This window comes from Schistocerca serialis, chromosome 9 (genome assembly GCF_023864345.2).
Source record: "Schistocerca serialis cubense isolate TAMUIC-IGC-003099 chromosome 9, iqSchSeri2.2, whole genome shotgun sequence".
Lineage (NCBI taxonomy): Eukaryota > Metazoa > Arthropoda > Insecta > Orthoptera > Acrididae > Schistocerca > Schistocerca serialis.
Genome location: NC_064646.1, coordinates 10,551,990 through 10,568,289, shown reverse-complemented (window position 1 = coordinate 10,568,289; position 16,300 = coordinate 10,551,990). Strand labels below are relative to the sequence as shown.

The 16,300-nt window shown below is 42.5% G+C and overlaps 1 protein-coding gene across 1 annotated transcript in view; it reads right to left on the bottom strand.

The window, feature by feature from the left end:
• Positions 1-1,922, bottom strand: part of LOC126418592 (uncharacterized) — a 98,141-nt gene extending 96,219 nt beyond the window's left edge. Inside the window, exon 1 of the mRNA XM_050085424.1 lies at positions 1,796-1,922. Within this exon, the coding sequence (XP_049941381.1) occupies positions 1,796-1,856 (61 nt within the window). The 5' untranslated portion in view covers positions 1,857-1,922. The remainder of the gene's footprint in view (positions 1-1,795) is intronic.
• Positions 1,923-16,300: the final 14,378 nt, after the last annotated feature.

The following is a 16,300-nucleotide window of genomic DNA, read 5'->3' as shown; positions in this document are numbered from 1 at the left end:
TACACTCGCGCACACACACACACATATCCATCCACACATATACAGACACAAGCAGACATATTTATTTTGGTCTTTAAATATGTCTGCTTGTGTCTGTATATGTGTGGATGGATATGTGTGTGTGTGTGTGTGTGTGTGTGTGTGTGTGAGTATATACCCGTCCTTTTTTCCCCCTAAGGTAAGTCTTTCCACTCCCGGGATTGGAATGACTCCTTACCCTCTCCCTTAAAACCCACATCCTTTCGTCTTTCCCTCTCCTTCCCTCTTTCCTGATGAGGCAACAGTTTGTTGCGAAAGTTTGAATTTTGTGTGTTTGTTTGTGTTAGTTTGTGTGTCTATTGACCTGCCAGCACTTCGTTTGGTAAGTCACATCATCTTTGTTTTTAGATATATTTTTCCCACGTGGAATGTTTCCCTCTATTATATTCATATCTTTATATATACATGTTTTCTTCCTCTTAATGGATAGTTTAGGAAAGCTTCTTCTGAAATCTTATCCATACAAATAAAAGATAGTGTGTAATAATCAAGTTTCAAACCTGCATGCAAAATTTGGTGACCATATTGCATCATATCGAAATAAAAAATACATAAAATGGGTACCTTTTGACATCTCACTGATATGGCACAAGATCTTCTGAAACAGTGCTGGAATATATTTCATGTTACTCATGTAGGTACTTTAAAAAAAATACTGTTGTACTCAGGGAAATATAAAGCACCTAAAGTACATAAACAACAGCTTTGTAGTATAACTAAGAATGCAGCATCATCATCTTTTCCTTTCCTTTTTTCCCAAAAGTAGCAGCTTCCTCTCTAGCATACTTGATTAAATTCAGATGAAATACATGCAAATAGTGTTAAGTAGTATAGTGATAGTTTGTTTTTAATTCAGGAATAGTTTGTTTTTAATACAAGATACACATTAAATTTCTGTGATTAGCTTATCCTTTGTTAATATATACCTCGATTTATTCCTTACCCCTGCAGGCTGTACTACCTGATGGACTTTAAGGAACAAAATGAATTAATGAATGGGAAGACATCTTCTTAATGGACCTTCTTTTCTTCTTCATCTTTCTCCTGTTCTCTATGGGATCAGCATGTTGTATGGGTTATGAAAATGTTAGTGACAGTTGGTGGCCAGATATCCTGCCTAACACCTACCATATTAAAAGATAAAGTTGATAACATTTGGGAAAATACATGAATACTCATGAAACACATAAGAAAACATGAAACATAAACATGATCAGTGCCCACAAGTGTCTTGTCCATGGACATCACACACAATATTAATTTTTGTTCTGATGTAGACTACTCAATTTAATACAAGAACATTCTGAAAATCATTCAATGAATTATGCAAATACCCTAATATATTTCATTGTTACTTACAATAGCAGTTAATTCATGAATGAAAAAAAAGAGTTGTAATTTTGAAACCTTATTTGCTCTTCACCACCTAGCTGACTACTATCTTAATAGTTTCTAGAGACATTAGCATGTATCATAAGTTTTGGAAGGCAAGAATTACAGATTACTGACATCCACCTAAAAAAGTCCTCACATTCTTCCAAACTAAGATATGTTGATAACAGTCGTTGATGCATTACTCTTGTAATATGTGCTGTACGGCATGTGACGTCTATTCAAGGCAAATATCATTTGAAATGGGTTACATTGCTCATGCTAAACAGTTCATGCTTTAATATTATTCGGACAGTGGAAGCGCGCCGTCTGCTAACTATGAAATGCTTTCTAATAATTTAATGTTGGTACCGTATTAATTTACCTTCGGAAGCAACATCTACTTTATCTCCTGCGTCATATATCACGTATTTATGTTTTGCCATTCTGCCTCCCTACTGTCAATTCTACTCTGCGTATGCGAATGGTTGTCGGAATTCCTGTTGTCATGACTACCGAGGACAACAAGAGTGCATTCAAATCTCCATGCTGCTCTGTAGGCTAGAGCCATCTGTTGGTGCGTTGCGGAAACGCTACAGCGCACCGTACGTCACGTGATAACAGTGGCTTTGGAGGAAAGTTCATTGCTGTAACGGGGACGGTTTCCAGTGAATCGTGTGAAAAATGGAAAAGACAATCGTACGAAGATGAATTTTCTTAATGAAAATGGCTTGACAAGGTGAAAGGAGCAGGCCATGGACGTTCTTGGAGAGGATCAAGCTCTACAGGCCGTCCTAGGTGAGTATCTCGGCGTTGACATTACGGGAGCCTTGTTGTTGGTAGGCGGTGCTGGTGCAACTCGGTGGTGGTACAGCGCTGCTGCGGAATCCTTGACGCGAGAGAAGCGAAAGTGACAGACGTGCCGCGATGTCCGCTTGTCACAGTGGGACAACGTAATGGCTATAAAGTTCTATGGATTCTATTTTAGAGCGGCTGTTGAGAAGATTAATTTCTCTTTCTTTAAGCCGCTTGCATCACGCAAGAAGTTGCTGCCAACGTGTGTATGTGTATCTTAGCCGCCAAATCGTAATGCGTCCTTGAAAAACAGGACATTTAATATTCGGAATATAATCTTATCAAATGCAATTGTAAAAATGAAAAGAATTATTCTACGAGGTATTTCAGGAGTCGCATTACATCAAATTTTCGGACCACGCTGCTAAATACTTTATTTAAGAACAGCTGTTGAACATACCTTTCCTGCTTGTATTAAGTATGATTTTGCTATGTGGAATATAACGCTGGATAAGATAGGAACCGACCATCTTCGCCTGTTGTGGCACGAAGAAAGCCCCGTTATACAACTCACACTTGAGTTATTTAAGGTAGCTACATAAGCGCGGTGTATCGTATCGTAAACACATGTGCCATTAGTTTTGAGGTGTGTCTATCTTATTCAATGCTTTATTCACACACTTAAAAACTACGAAATTGGGTAACTGGGCAGGTCTTACATTTATAACAAATTCATTTGTCGTCGTTTGCAGTTGTCTGTTGTTGTTTCCCTAAGCTTCTTTTAGATTTGAAACATGTGCCTTTGTGTATTTTTCACAGCTAGGTGTAGCACTGCCTTTTTGGGCTTTCTTTCATTAGAAGACGTTACCGAAGAATTTTTCTAAAACACTTTAGAGGATAATTAAATATTTTGTATTGGCAATATAGGTCCATTCGTTGTTACTGAACTGTCAGTAGCTTATTAATTGAATAACACGTTTAAAATGTAGGAAAAAAGTGTGGGACTAAAAACATCAACGGGTTTAAAGCTTATGGCATGCATAGCCATAATAACATATAGTCTGGAATGGCTCATCAGTTTACAGATTTGGTTTCTGTTTGTCATATAACCCTGATATTCACGCGGATATATTTGTACTAAATGTGAGCCTACGATTACATTTAAGGTATTGCAAGCAACTACGGACACCCGTGCTTTTTAACGAGATTGCAATTACCACCTAAATCGATTGTTAGGAAATCGCAGTAGGGACAAAATGGAACATGTGATCCGGCATAAGACGTTATACACGGTGCGTCTACAGTTCTGCAGTTCATTGTAGACCAAAAGACTCTCAATGAAGGAAATAAAACAGGGAAGAAACATGCTTAAAATTGTGTAGCCAAACATTTTTTTTAATGTTTACGTTACGTAATACGCATGTGTGTGTAGAAACAAAAACCCTAAAGAAGACGTCATAGCGCAATACTTTTATGTAGGTGTCATCTGTAATATTCATACGTACTGGGATTTGACATATCTGTACCAGACGGTTGCTATGAAAACGATGTATTTTTGTGACGAAGTACATAAAAATAAATTTGTGTACTTGGTTGATAACAGCTCTCAGATCTCCTTTAGTTCGAGACACAAGTGAACGCAAAATGTCTTATAACGGTGGAAACGGAGGGTACGTTTCTGTTTTGAGTTCGGCCTCGTTTAGGAGCGGAATTTCCCCATTACGGAGCTTGGGAGCCGTTGTTTGGAAGAAAAGGTGGGGTACACGTTATGGATGAGTAGTAGGGAGCGATTGAGAAAACTCGGTTGTGTGAACAGCAGCCTGAACATGTCACTGTAAATTCTCAGCAAGCTTTATCATTTCCAATACATCTTGACGTACTGAAATCGCCGTTTTTCTGTTTACAGCCACCCAACAAGGAATTTGTGATAAAATTCATTTAGGACAACATAAAGCTATTGGCTTCGAGTTTTGAAATAGATTTTTAGAGATGTTTGTTCATGGTCATTGAGATAATCCAATTTTCGGTTGTCACTATTTGCTCTGAGAGAATTCTATTTATTGCCTGTATCCTACTTGTGGCAGGTTACAATTTCTCGCATTTACAATATGTGATTGTTTTATCGGCAGACATCCGTATTTCTGGGAATACTCTGATTATTTCACTTGCCCGTGAGCTATAATCGCCTTGTAGTCCGAATATATAAATGGAACGAAAATAGCACCTACTTTGCGGCTGAAAGGTGCGTGTTATCGATTGCCAACTATCCTGTCTTTACACTGAAAACTTATGAGCAAGTTTTTCAGCCGTGTGTTGAAAATTCTAAGAGTGATACAAAACTCGATAGTCTCCCAAGGGAACCAAAACATTTGGAAGCTATGGACTATCAGTGAGTTTGACATGGTGTGAGATCAAATCGGCAATTTCTGTCAGAAATTACTACGTTTTTTTACCCTTCACGAAGATAACGGAGGCAATTCTGGGAAATCTGAGAGAGAATTTGCAAATAACACCTAAATTATTTTAAACGTGGATGCTCCCGCGAAGTGATTTCGTGTAATACTTTTAAGACGTTACGTCAGCCAAGGAAGCTCACTAGCCACCTAACAGGTAATTATTAGAAATATGAACTCCACTAAAGATTATAAAAATTTCATCTCTGAGAGATAGTGCTAGAAACTGTCAGACCATAAATCTATGGACCCTATGTTCTGAGTTCCTGGATGACCCTTTAAACAACTGGGGATCGAACTGAGACCTGTGAATATGTTGTCTGCCAACTAACCCATAAGACCTTTAAAATTACGTATTGTTATTGAAGGAAGACAGCAGCGTTTCCAGCACCTGCAGGGTTAGCAGGGTGGATGCTTGGCTGATCTCGCCATGTAACACAGGTGACATGGCCTCGCTATGTTGGTATTGCAGCATGACTGAAAGCAAGGGGAAAATACAACTGCTATATTTCCAGAGGACATGTAGCCCTACTGTACAGCCTGATGAAGATAGCATCCTCTTGGGTAAAATATTCTGAAGGTAAAATAGACCCCTATTAGGATCTGCGGGTGTGGACTGCTCAGGAAGGTGTTCTCATCAAGTTAGTGAGTTTATAAAGACAAATGAATAGGTTTAAATTCGATTAAGTGTTACTTAGTGAAATGCGGAGTTAGGTAGAACACGAGTAACGGTCAGGCGGGTACGGGATTATAAAAGTAAATCTAGCTACACTTGGTCCATGACATAATGCTCATAGTTGGATAAATCATAAAAAAGCGACTGGTTGTATATCTGTTACCAGTAAATCGCCAAAAGTAAACTAATTTCATAATCAAGTTAGACAGGAAGTCAACATCCACCACAGTAGGGTGATCAAAAAGTCAGTATGAAATTGAAAACTGAATAAATCACGGAATAATGTAGATAGAGAGGTACAAATTGACACACATTCTTGGAATGACAGGGGTTTTATTAGAACAAAATAATACAAAAGTTCAAAATATGTCCGACAGATGGCGCTTCATCTGCTCAGAATAGTAATAATTAGCATAACAAAGTAAGACAAAGCAAAGATGATGTTCTTTACAGGAAATACTCAATATGTCCACCATCATTCCTCAACAATAGCTATAGTCGAGGAATAATGTTGTAAACAGCACTGTAAGGCATGTCCGGAGTTATGGTGAGGCATTGGCGTCGGATGATGTCTTTCAGCATCCCTAGAGATGTTGGTCGATTGCGATAAACTTGCGACTTCAGGTAACCCCAAAGCCAGTAATCTCACGGACTGAGGTCTGGGGACCTGGGAGGCCAAGCCTGACGAAAGTGGCGGCTGAGCACACGATCATCAGCAAATGACGCGCGCAAGAGATCTTTCACGCGTCTAACAATATGGGGTGGTTCTAATAAAACCCCATGTCATTCCAAGCATGTGTGTCAATTTTTACCTCTCTATCTACATTATTCCATGGTTTATTAAGTTTTCAAATTTATACTGACTTTTTGATTACCCACTAGCTCTGTAGGTAATGAAGAAACCGAAAAAATATAATGAGATAAAAGATTTTAGTGATGGTAGTGGTAAGTTCCTATGGGGCCAAACTGCTGACGTCATCGGTCCATAGGCTTACACGCTACTTAAAGTAACTTACTCTAAGGACAACACACACACACACACACACACATGCCCGAGGGAGGACTCGAACCTCCGACGGGGGGAGCCGCGCGAACCGCGGCAAGGCGCCCTAGAACACGCGGCATAAAAGAATTTATTCAGTTCGTTTATTAGATGAAAATTTAATTGTGGTGAGCAACTGGAATTCGATACGGAGAAGAGAAACTACTACGAGAACGTGGACTGGAGAAAAGGAATGAAAGGGCAAACAGCCTGACAGCATTTTGCACAAATCCCAACTGCATCATTGGGAACATTTGGTATAAGAACTATGAAAGAAACTATACGTGTAATACACCAGGAAGTTTCAGATAAATATGTAGTGGTAAGGCAGAGATTAAAAACCAGATTTTAAAATGTGGCGTATTTCCAAGAGCATGTATGGACTCTGACCGTAATTTATTGGCCATTAAATGCAACTTAAACCTAAAGAACCTGCAAAAAGGTAGAAAATAAAGAAGATGGGTCGTGGATAAGTTGAAAGAATCAAACACCAGGTTGTTGAAAGTTTCAAAGAGAGTATTGGGCAACTATTGACTTGAAGCGGGGAAAGGAATAATACAGCTATAAGATGAACGCGCAGCCTTGGGAGATGAAATGGCGAAATCATCGGAGAAAAAATTAGGCAGAAAGATGAAATCTAACACAAATCCCTGTATAGCACACGAGATGTTTAATTTGATGATGAAAGGAGTAAAACTGAAAATGCACCAAATAAAGCGGGCAAATGTGAACAGAGCCGTGTAAAAAAAAGTGAGTGACAGAAAGTGCGAAATGGCAAAGCAGGAATTGCTAGAGGAGTAATTCAAAGCTGTGTAAGCATGCGTGGAAGATATATGAACATTAAAGTAATCTTTGGAGAATAGCCTCAAGAGCTCCGGTGGCAAGACTAACAAGGGAACATCACCAACTCGACCTCATATTTTAATGAGGACAAAAGAACACTAACAAGAAATCAGCCTCAGAAATCGATCCCGCGCTGAAATTTGGGCCGTAATTCTAATAAATCCTGTTATGCTCTCTAAAAGTACAGCTTTTAAACTTTGCGCGCAACCAGCTGGCGCTCGCTCCGCCCCACTGCAGCCGTCATGCGTGAAACACTGTACAGAGGAGTGACAGCCACAGCCCTCCTATTCGTACAGTGTGAAGGAAAGAGGATCAGAATGGTGGACAGTACTGCCCAACGTGTTTTGAAATCCAGTCCGAGGAAAGACATGTTATTCTAGACGAAAAATACACTGAAGAGCCAAAGAAACTGTTACACCTGCCTAATATCGTGTAGGGCCCCCGCGAGCACCCAAAAATGCCGCAACACGACGTGGTATGGACTCTACTAATGTCTGAAGTAGTGCTGGAGGGAACTGACCCCATGATCCTGCAGGGCTGTCCATAAATCCGTAAGAGTATGAGGGGGTGGAGATCTCTTCTGAACAGCACGCTGCAAGGCATCCCAGATACACTCAATAATGAACATGTCTGGAAGTTTGGTGGCCATCGAAACTGTTTAAACTCAGAAGAGTGTTCCTGGAGCCACTCTGTAGCAGTTCTGGACTTGTGGGCTGTCGTGTTGTCCTGCTGGAATTCCCCAAGTCCGTCGGAATGCACAATGGATATGAATGGATGCAGGTGATCAGACAGGATGCTTACGTACGTGTCCCCTGTCACAGTCATATCTAGACGTATCAGGGGTATCATATCACTCCACCTGAAATCGCCCAACACCATTACAGAGCCTCCACCAGCTTGAACAGTCCCCCGCTGACATGCAGGGTCCATGGATTCATGAGGTTGCCTCCATACCCGTACACGTCCATCCGCTCGATACAATTTGAAACGAGACGCGTCCGACCAGGCAACATGTTTCCAGTCAAAAACAGTCCAATGTCGAGGTAAAGCGTTGTGTCGTACAATCATCAAGGGTACACGAGTGGGTCTTTGGCTCCGAAAGCCCGTCTCGATGATGTCACGTTGAATGGTTCGCATGCTGACACTTGTTGATGGCCCAGCACTGAAACCTGCAGCAGTTTGCGGAAGGGTTACACTTCTGTCACGTTGAACGATTCTCTTCAGTCGTCGTTGGTCCCGTTCTTGCAAGATCTTTTTCCGGCCGCAGCGATGTCGGAGATTGGATGTATTACAAGATTCCTGATATTCACGGTACACTTGTGAAATGACCGTACGGAGAAATACCCACTTCCTCGCTAGCTCGGAGATGCTGTATCCCATCTCCCGTGCGCTGAATATAAAACCATTTTCAAACTCACTTGAACCTTATAAACTGCCATTGTAACAGCAGTAATCCATCTAACAACTGCTCCAGACATTTTTTTGTCTTATATAGGCGTTGTCGACCGCAGCGCCGACTCTGCCTGTTTATATATCTCTGTATTTGAATACGCATGCCTATACCAGTTTCTTCACGCTTCAGTATATAAATTAACATGAGGACATTACACACTCTAAGAAAAAATCTATAGATGTAATGTACATGTACAAACAAATGATTACAACTTCAGAAAAAGTGATAATTTATTCAAGAGAAAGAATTTCACAAATTTAGCAAGTAGGTAACACATCGGTCCACCTCTGGACCTAATACAAGCAATATTTCGGCTTGCCATTGCTTGATAGAGTTGTTGTATGTCTCCCTGAGGGATATCGCTCCAAATTCTGTCCAATTGGCGCGTTAGATAGCTAAAATCACGAGCTGTTTGAAGGGCCCTGACCATAGTGCTCCAAATGTTCTCAATTTGTGTGCGATCTGCAACCTCGCTGGCCAAGGTAGAGTTTGGCAAGCATGAAGACGAGCAGCAGAAACTCTCACCGTGTGCAAGTGGGCATTATCTTGCTGAAATGTAAAGGCTTGCCATGAAGGACAACAAAAATGGAGCATAGAATGTCGTCAATGTACCGCTGTGCTGTAAGACAAGGAAAGAGATCCTACGATAAGAAATGACACCTCAGACCATCAGCCCTGGTTGCTGGGCTGTTGGCAGTCAGGCTGGTATCCCACCACTGTCTGGGACCGCTCTAGGCACGTCTTCAGCCTGAAACCTCATTGACTGGGGTAAAATTGCCTTCAGTGGTGAGTCCCGCTTCGAACTGAGCCCCGATCACCAGCGAAGGCGTGTCTGGAGACCCCACCAGACAGCGCTGGGTTACCTGCCTGAATGTCGCCTGCCATACGGCACGACAGTCAGGAGTGGTTGTCCGGGGTGCCATTTCGACCCATAGCGGGACCCTTTTCGTTGTCATCCGCAGCACCCTTGCATCACATTGGCACGTCGATGATCTTATACGCCCTGTTGTGTTGCCCTTCATGGCAAGCTTTCCTGGGCTTACATTTCGGCAAGATAAAGCCCGCTCGCACACGGCGAGAGCTTGTCCTCGTGCATGCCAAACATTATCTTGGCCAACGAGGTCACTGGGTCTCATCCCAGTTAAGAACATCAGGAGCCCGACGGGAAGGACCCTCCAATTACCTCTGGATTTTGACGATCGAACGCACAAGTTGGACAGAATTTGGAACGACATCCCTCACTTTGTGAAACACTTTCTCTTCAATAAATCATCCTCTTTTCTCGAAATTGTAATCATTTGTTTGCCTGTACATGTACATCACACCTACTTATTTCTGTCACATACGGATAATTCCTTCGTGGTGCCTCTTTCGTTTCTTTTCTTTTTTTGTCTTAGAGTATATGTCAAACTAACGCATATGTTGTTGTAGTTGTTGTCTTCAGTCCAGAGACTGGTTTGATGCAGCTCTCCATGCTACTCTATCCTGTGCAAGCTTCTTCTTCTCCCAGTAACTACTGCAACCTACATCCTTCTGAATCTGTTTAGTGTATTCATCTCTTGGTCTCCGTCTACGATTTTTACCCTCCACGCTGCCCTCCAATGCTAAATTTGTGATCCCTTGATGCCTCAGAACATGTCCTACCAAGCGATCCCATCTTCTAGTCGAGTTGTGCCACAAACTTCTCTTCTCCCCAATCCTATTCAATACCCCCTCATTAGTTATATGATCTACCCATCTAATCTTCAGCATTCTTCTGTAGCATCACATTTCGAAAGCTTCTATTCTCTTCTTGTTCAAACTATTTATCGTCCATGTTTCACTTCCATACATGGCTACACTCCATACAAATACTTTCAGAAACGACTTCCTGACACTTAAATCTATACTCGGTGTTAACAAATTTCTCTTCTTCAGAAACGCTTTCCTTGCCATTGTCAGTCTACATTTTATATGCTCTCTACTTCGACCATCATCAGTTATTTTCTTCCCCAAATAGCAAAACTCCTTTACTACTTTAAGTGTCTCATTTCCTAAGCTAATTCCCTCAGCATCACCCGACTTAATTCGACTACATTCCATTATCCTTGTTTTGCTTTTGTTGATGTTCATCTTATACCCTCCTTTCAAGACACTGTCCATTCCGTTGAGCTGCTGTTCCAAGTCCTTTGCTATCTCTGACAGAATTACAATATCATGGGCGAACCTCAAAGTTTTTATTCCTTCTCCATGGATTTTAATTCCTGCTCCGAATTTTTATTTTCTTCTCTTTACTGCTTGCTCAATATACAGATTGAATAACATCGGGGAGAGGCTACAACCCTGTCTCACTCCCTTCCCAACCACTGCTTCCCTTTCATGCCCCTTGACTCTTATAACTGCCATCTAGTTTCTGTACAAATTGTAAATAGCCTTTCGCTCCCTGTATTTTATCCCTCCCACCTTCAGAATTTGAAAGAGAGTATTCCAGTCAACATTGTCAAAAGCCTTCTCTAAGTCTACAAAATGCTAGAAACGTAGGTTTGACTTTCCTTAATCTGTCTTCTAAGATAAGTCGTAGAGTCGGTATCGCCTCACGTGTTCCAACATTTCTACGGAATTCAAACTGATCTTCTCCGAGGTCGACTTCTACCAGTTTTTCCATTCGTCTGTAAAGAATACGTGTTAGTATTTTGCAGCCGTGGCTTTGTTCAATATTATTTCAACAATGTTGTACTGGTATCCTGTAGCTGTGTATACCAAAGACAAATAACAGACAATAGCGTTGTTAATAATTAAATAGTGCTACGCTACTTCTTTCATGATACACCAATTGATTTCAATCCTTTACACTGAGTTTGTGAATCGTAACATAAAAATGTTCAAAGCAAAAAGATCTTTGGCACCAGCTACAGGTTAGAAACCGCGCAATTCGACACAGTGAACAAGCGTGTTACCAATGTCGAGACAATAGACTGAGGTGACAAAAGTCTTGACGTACCTCCCAATATCGTGTTGAACCGCCTCTTTCCCAGCGTAGCGCACCAACTCGACGTGGCACGGACTCAACAATTCATTAGAACTCCCCTGCAGAAATATTGAGCCATACTGCTCCTACAGCCGTCCATAATCGCGAAAGTGTTGCCGGTGCAGGATTTTGTGCATAAATATCCGATGGGATCCATGATATGGGTGGCCAAATCATTCGCTAGAATTGTCCAGAATGTTCTTCAAACCAATTACGAAGAATTGTGTCCTGGTGACATAGTGCAGTGTTATCCATAAAAATTCCATCGTTGTTTGGGATCATTTTGTCCCTGGATGGCTGCAGATGGTTTCCAAGCCACCGAACATAACCAGGGACCCAGTACATTCTATAGCAACACCGCGCACACCATTATGGAGCAACCGCCAGCTTGCACAGTGCCTTGTTGATAACGTGGCTCCATGGCTTCGTGGGATCTGCGCCACATTCGAACTGTACCATCAACTCTTACCAACTGAAATACATTACTGGCCATTAAAATTGCTACACCATGAAGATGACGTGCTACAGATGCAAAATTTAAGCGACAGGAAGAAGATGCTGTGATATGCAAATGATTAGCTTTTCAGAGCATTCACACAAGGCTGGCGCCGGTGGTGGCACCTACAACGTGCTGACGTGAGGAAAATATCCAACCGATTTCTCATACACAAACAGAAGTTGACCGGTGTTGTGATCCCTCGTGTAAGGAGGAGAAATGCGTACCATCACGTTTCCGACTTTGATAAAGGTCGGATTTTAACCTATCGCGATTGCGGTTTATAGTATCGCGACATTGCTGCTAGCGTTGGTCGAGATCCAATGACAGCACAATATGGAATCGGTGGGTTCAGGAGGGTAATACGGATCCCAACGGCCACGTATTACTAGCAGTCGAGATGACAGGCATCTTATTTATCCGCAAGGCTGTAACGGATCGTGCAGCCACGTCTCGATCCCTGAGTCAACAGATGAGGACGTTTGCAAGACAACAACCATCTGCACGAACAGTTCGACGACGTTTCCAGGAGTATGGACTATCAGCTCGGAGACCATGGCTGCGATCACCCTTGACGCTGCATCACAGACAGGAGCACTTGCGATGGTGTACGCAATGACGAACCTGGGTGCACGAATGGCAAAAAGTCATTTTTTCGGTTGAATTCCGGTTCTGTTTAAAGCATCGTGATGATCGCATCCGTGTTTGGCGACATCGCAGTGAACGCACATTGGAAGCGTGTATTCGTCATCGCCATACTGGCGTATCACCCGGCGTGATGGTATGGGGTGCCATTGGTTACACGTGTAGGTCACCTCTTGTTCGCATTGACGGCACTTTGAACAGTGGACGTTACATTTCAGATGTGTTACGACCCGTGGCTCTACCCTTCATTCGATCCCTGTGAAACCATACATTTCAGCGGGATAATGCACGACCGCATGTTGCAGGTCCTGTACGGGCCTTTCTGGATACAGAAGATGTTCGACTGCTGCGCTGACCAACACATTCTCCAGATCTCTCACCAATTGAAAACGCCTGGTTAATGGTGGCCGAGCAACTGGCTCGTCACAATGCGTCAGTCACTATTCTTGATGAACTGTGGTATCGTGTTGAAGCTGCATCGGCAGCTGAATCTGTACACGCCATCCAAGCTCTGTTTGACTCAATGACCAGAGGTATCAAGGCCGCTATTACGGCCAGAGGTGGTTGTTCTGGGTACTGATTTCTCAGGATCTATGCACCCAAATTGCGTGAAAATGTAATCACATGTCAGCTCTAGTATAACATATTTGTCCAATGAATACCCGTCTATCATCTGCATTTCTTCTTGGTGTAGCAATTTTAATGGCCAGTAGTGTAGGTACTCGTCTGACCAGGCGATGTTTTTCCAGTCATCTAGACCCTAAGTGGTGCAGTCACGAGCCCAAGAAATGCGCGGGAGGCGATGTCGTGCTGTTAGCAAAGGCAGCCGCTTCGGTCGTCTGCTGCCACAGCCCATTAATGGCTGATTTCACCGTAGTGTCCTAACGGATACTTTCGTCTTTCGTTCCACACTGATTTCTGCGGCTATTTCACTCAGTGTTGCTTGTCTGTTAGCACTGACATCTGTACTCAAACGCATCTGCTCTAGGTCGTTAAATGAAGGCCGTCGGTTACGGCGTTACCCATGGTGAGTGATAATGCCAGAAATTTGGTATTCTCGGCACTTTCTTGACTCTTTGGATCTCAGAATACTGAATTTTCTGACGATTTCTGAAATGGAATGTCTCTTGTGTCTAGCTCCATCTACCTACCATTCGGCGTTCTGAGTCTGTTAATTGCTGTCGTGCGGCCATTATCACATCGAAAATCTTTTCACATGAATCGTCTGAGTACAACTTTTAGCTCCGCCGATGCACTGCCATGCCTTGTGTACGCAATACTACCGATATCTGTGTACATGCGTATCGCTGTCCCATGACTTCTGTCACCTCAGTGTACGAGGGGCGTTTGAAAAGTCCGTGCATAATCCGAGAGATGGCACTCCCAGCGCGTATCGAGGTCATTTTTAGTTAGTAGCATCTTTGGAAAGAACGCACACCAAGTTTTGGCCATATTGGTCTATTTATTTGTGTTTGGCATTCTTGTGAAACAAGGAAGTCGAGTGATTGTCAAAAAATGGACGAAGAAGAATTTCGTGTGGTTATTAAACATTACTTTATGAAAAGCAAAACGCCTCAGGAGACTAAAGAGAAGCTTGATAAACATTACGGTGACTCTGCACTTTCGATTAGAACAGTTTTTAAGTGGTTTCAGAATGTTCGGAGTGGCCATATGGGCACAAGTGAGGCTGAACGTTCTGAACCCCCTGTGGAAGTTACGACTCCAGAAATCATTGATAAAATCAATGATATGGTGATGGATGATAGAAAACTTAAGGTGCGTGAGATTGCTAGTGCTGTGGGCATCTCGAATGAACGGGTGCATAATATTTTTCATAAACATTTGGACATGAGAAAAATGCGTTCCGCGATTGCTCACGCTTGTTCAAAAACGGAATCGTGTGAAGTGTTGCAAGGATGGTTTGCAGCTCTTCGGGAAGAATCCGCAGGACTTCAAGCGTCGTTTCGTCACTGTGGATGAAACATAGATACTTTACTATACTCCCGAGACCAAACAACAATCTAAACAATGGGTTACCAAGGAACTATCTGCACCAAAAAAGGCGAAGACCAGTCCTTCGGACGGAAAGGTTATGGCGACTGTCTTTTGCGATTCGCAAGGGATAATCCTCATCGAGTATCTGGAAAAGGGTAAAACTATTACAGGCGCATATTATACATCACTACTGGACCGTTTGAAAACCGAGCTACAAGAAAAACGCCGGCGATTGGACCACAAAAGAGTCCTTTTCCATCACGACAATGCACCAACACACACCTCAGTAGTTATGGTCACAAAATTAATGGAAATAGGATTTCAACTCGTTTCACATCCGCCCTATTCTTCAGACTTGGCTCCCTCGGACTACTATTTGTTCCTCAATTTGAAGAAATGGCTGGCGGGACAAAGATTTTATTCGAACGAGGAGGTGATTGCAGCAACTAATAGCCATTTTGCAGACTTGGACAATTCCTATTATTCAGAAGGATCAACAAATTAGAACAGCGGTAGACGATGTGTGTAAGTCTAAAAGGAGACTATGTCGAAAAATAAAAAAAGGTTTACCCCAAACACGCAAGTAGTTTTTATTTTTTGCACGGACTTTTCAAACGCTCCTCGTATGTTTACCTATACATTTGAAGTCTGTCAGTCTGTGCTCAGCTGTTGTAGCAATCAGGCAAGTCACTCGTGAAGCTAGTTGGACGTTCACAATTACAGGGTGTAACAAAAAGGTATGGCCATACTTTCAGGAAACATTTCTCACGCTCAAAGGAAGAAAAGACGGTTATATGGAAATGGTTCCGGAAACGCTTTATTTCCATGTTAGAGCTCAGTTTCTACAACTCTTCAAAACATTAGTCATCCACTCTGAAATGAAGCCTCGTCCGTGAACAGCATATTTGCACTAAAGTGAGGTGTTGAATGGACCATTGGCAGAAGTGTTTCGCTGCGAAAAAGTGAGCTGCTGATATTGCCTGCGTACGCTGTACATGGTATGGATACACCAGGTTCTCATGTAGCACTCTCCACACATTCATGTAGTCAACATTACTTGTTGCAGCTACATCTACATCTACATTTATACTCCGCAAGCCACCCAACGGTGTGTGGCGGAGGGCACTTTACGTGCCACTGTCATTACCTCCCTTTCCTGTTCCAGTCGCGTATGGTTCGCGGGAAGAACGACTGTCTGAAAGCCTCCGTGCGCGCTCTAATCTCTCTAATTTTACATTCGTGATCTCCTCGGGAGGTATAATTAGGGGGAAGCAATATATTCGATACCTCATCCAGAAACGGACCTTCTCGAAACCTGGCGAGCAAGCTACACCGCGATACAGAGCGCCTCTCTTGCAGAGTCTGCCACTTGAGTTTGTTAAACATCTCCATAACGCTATCACGGTTACCAAATAACCCTGTGACGAAACGCGCCGCTCTTCTTTGGATCTTCTCTATCTCCTCCGTCAACCCGACCTGGTACGA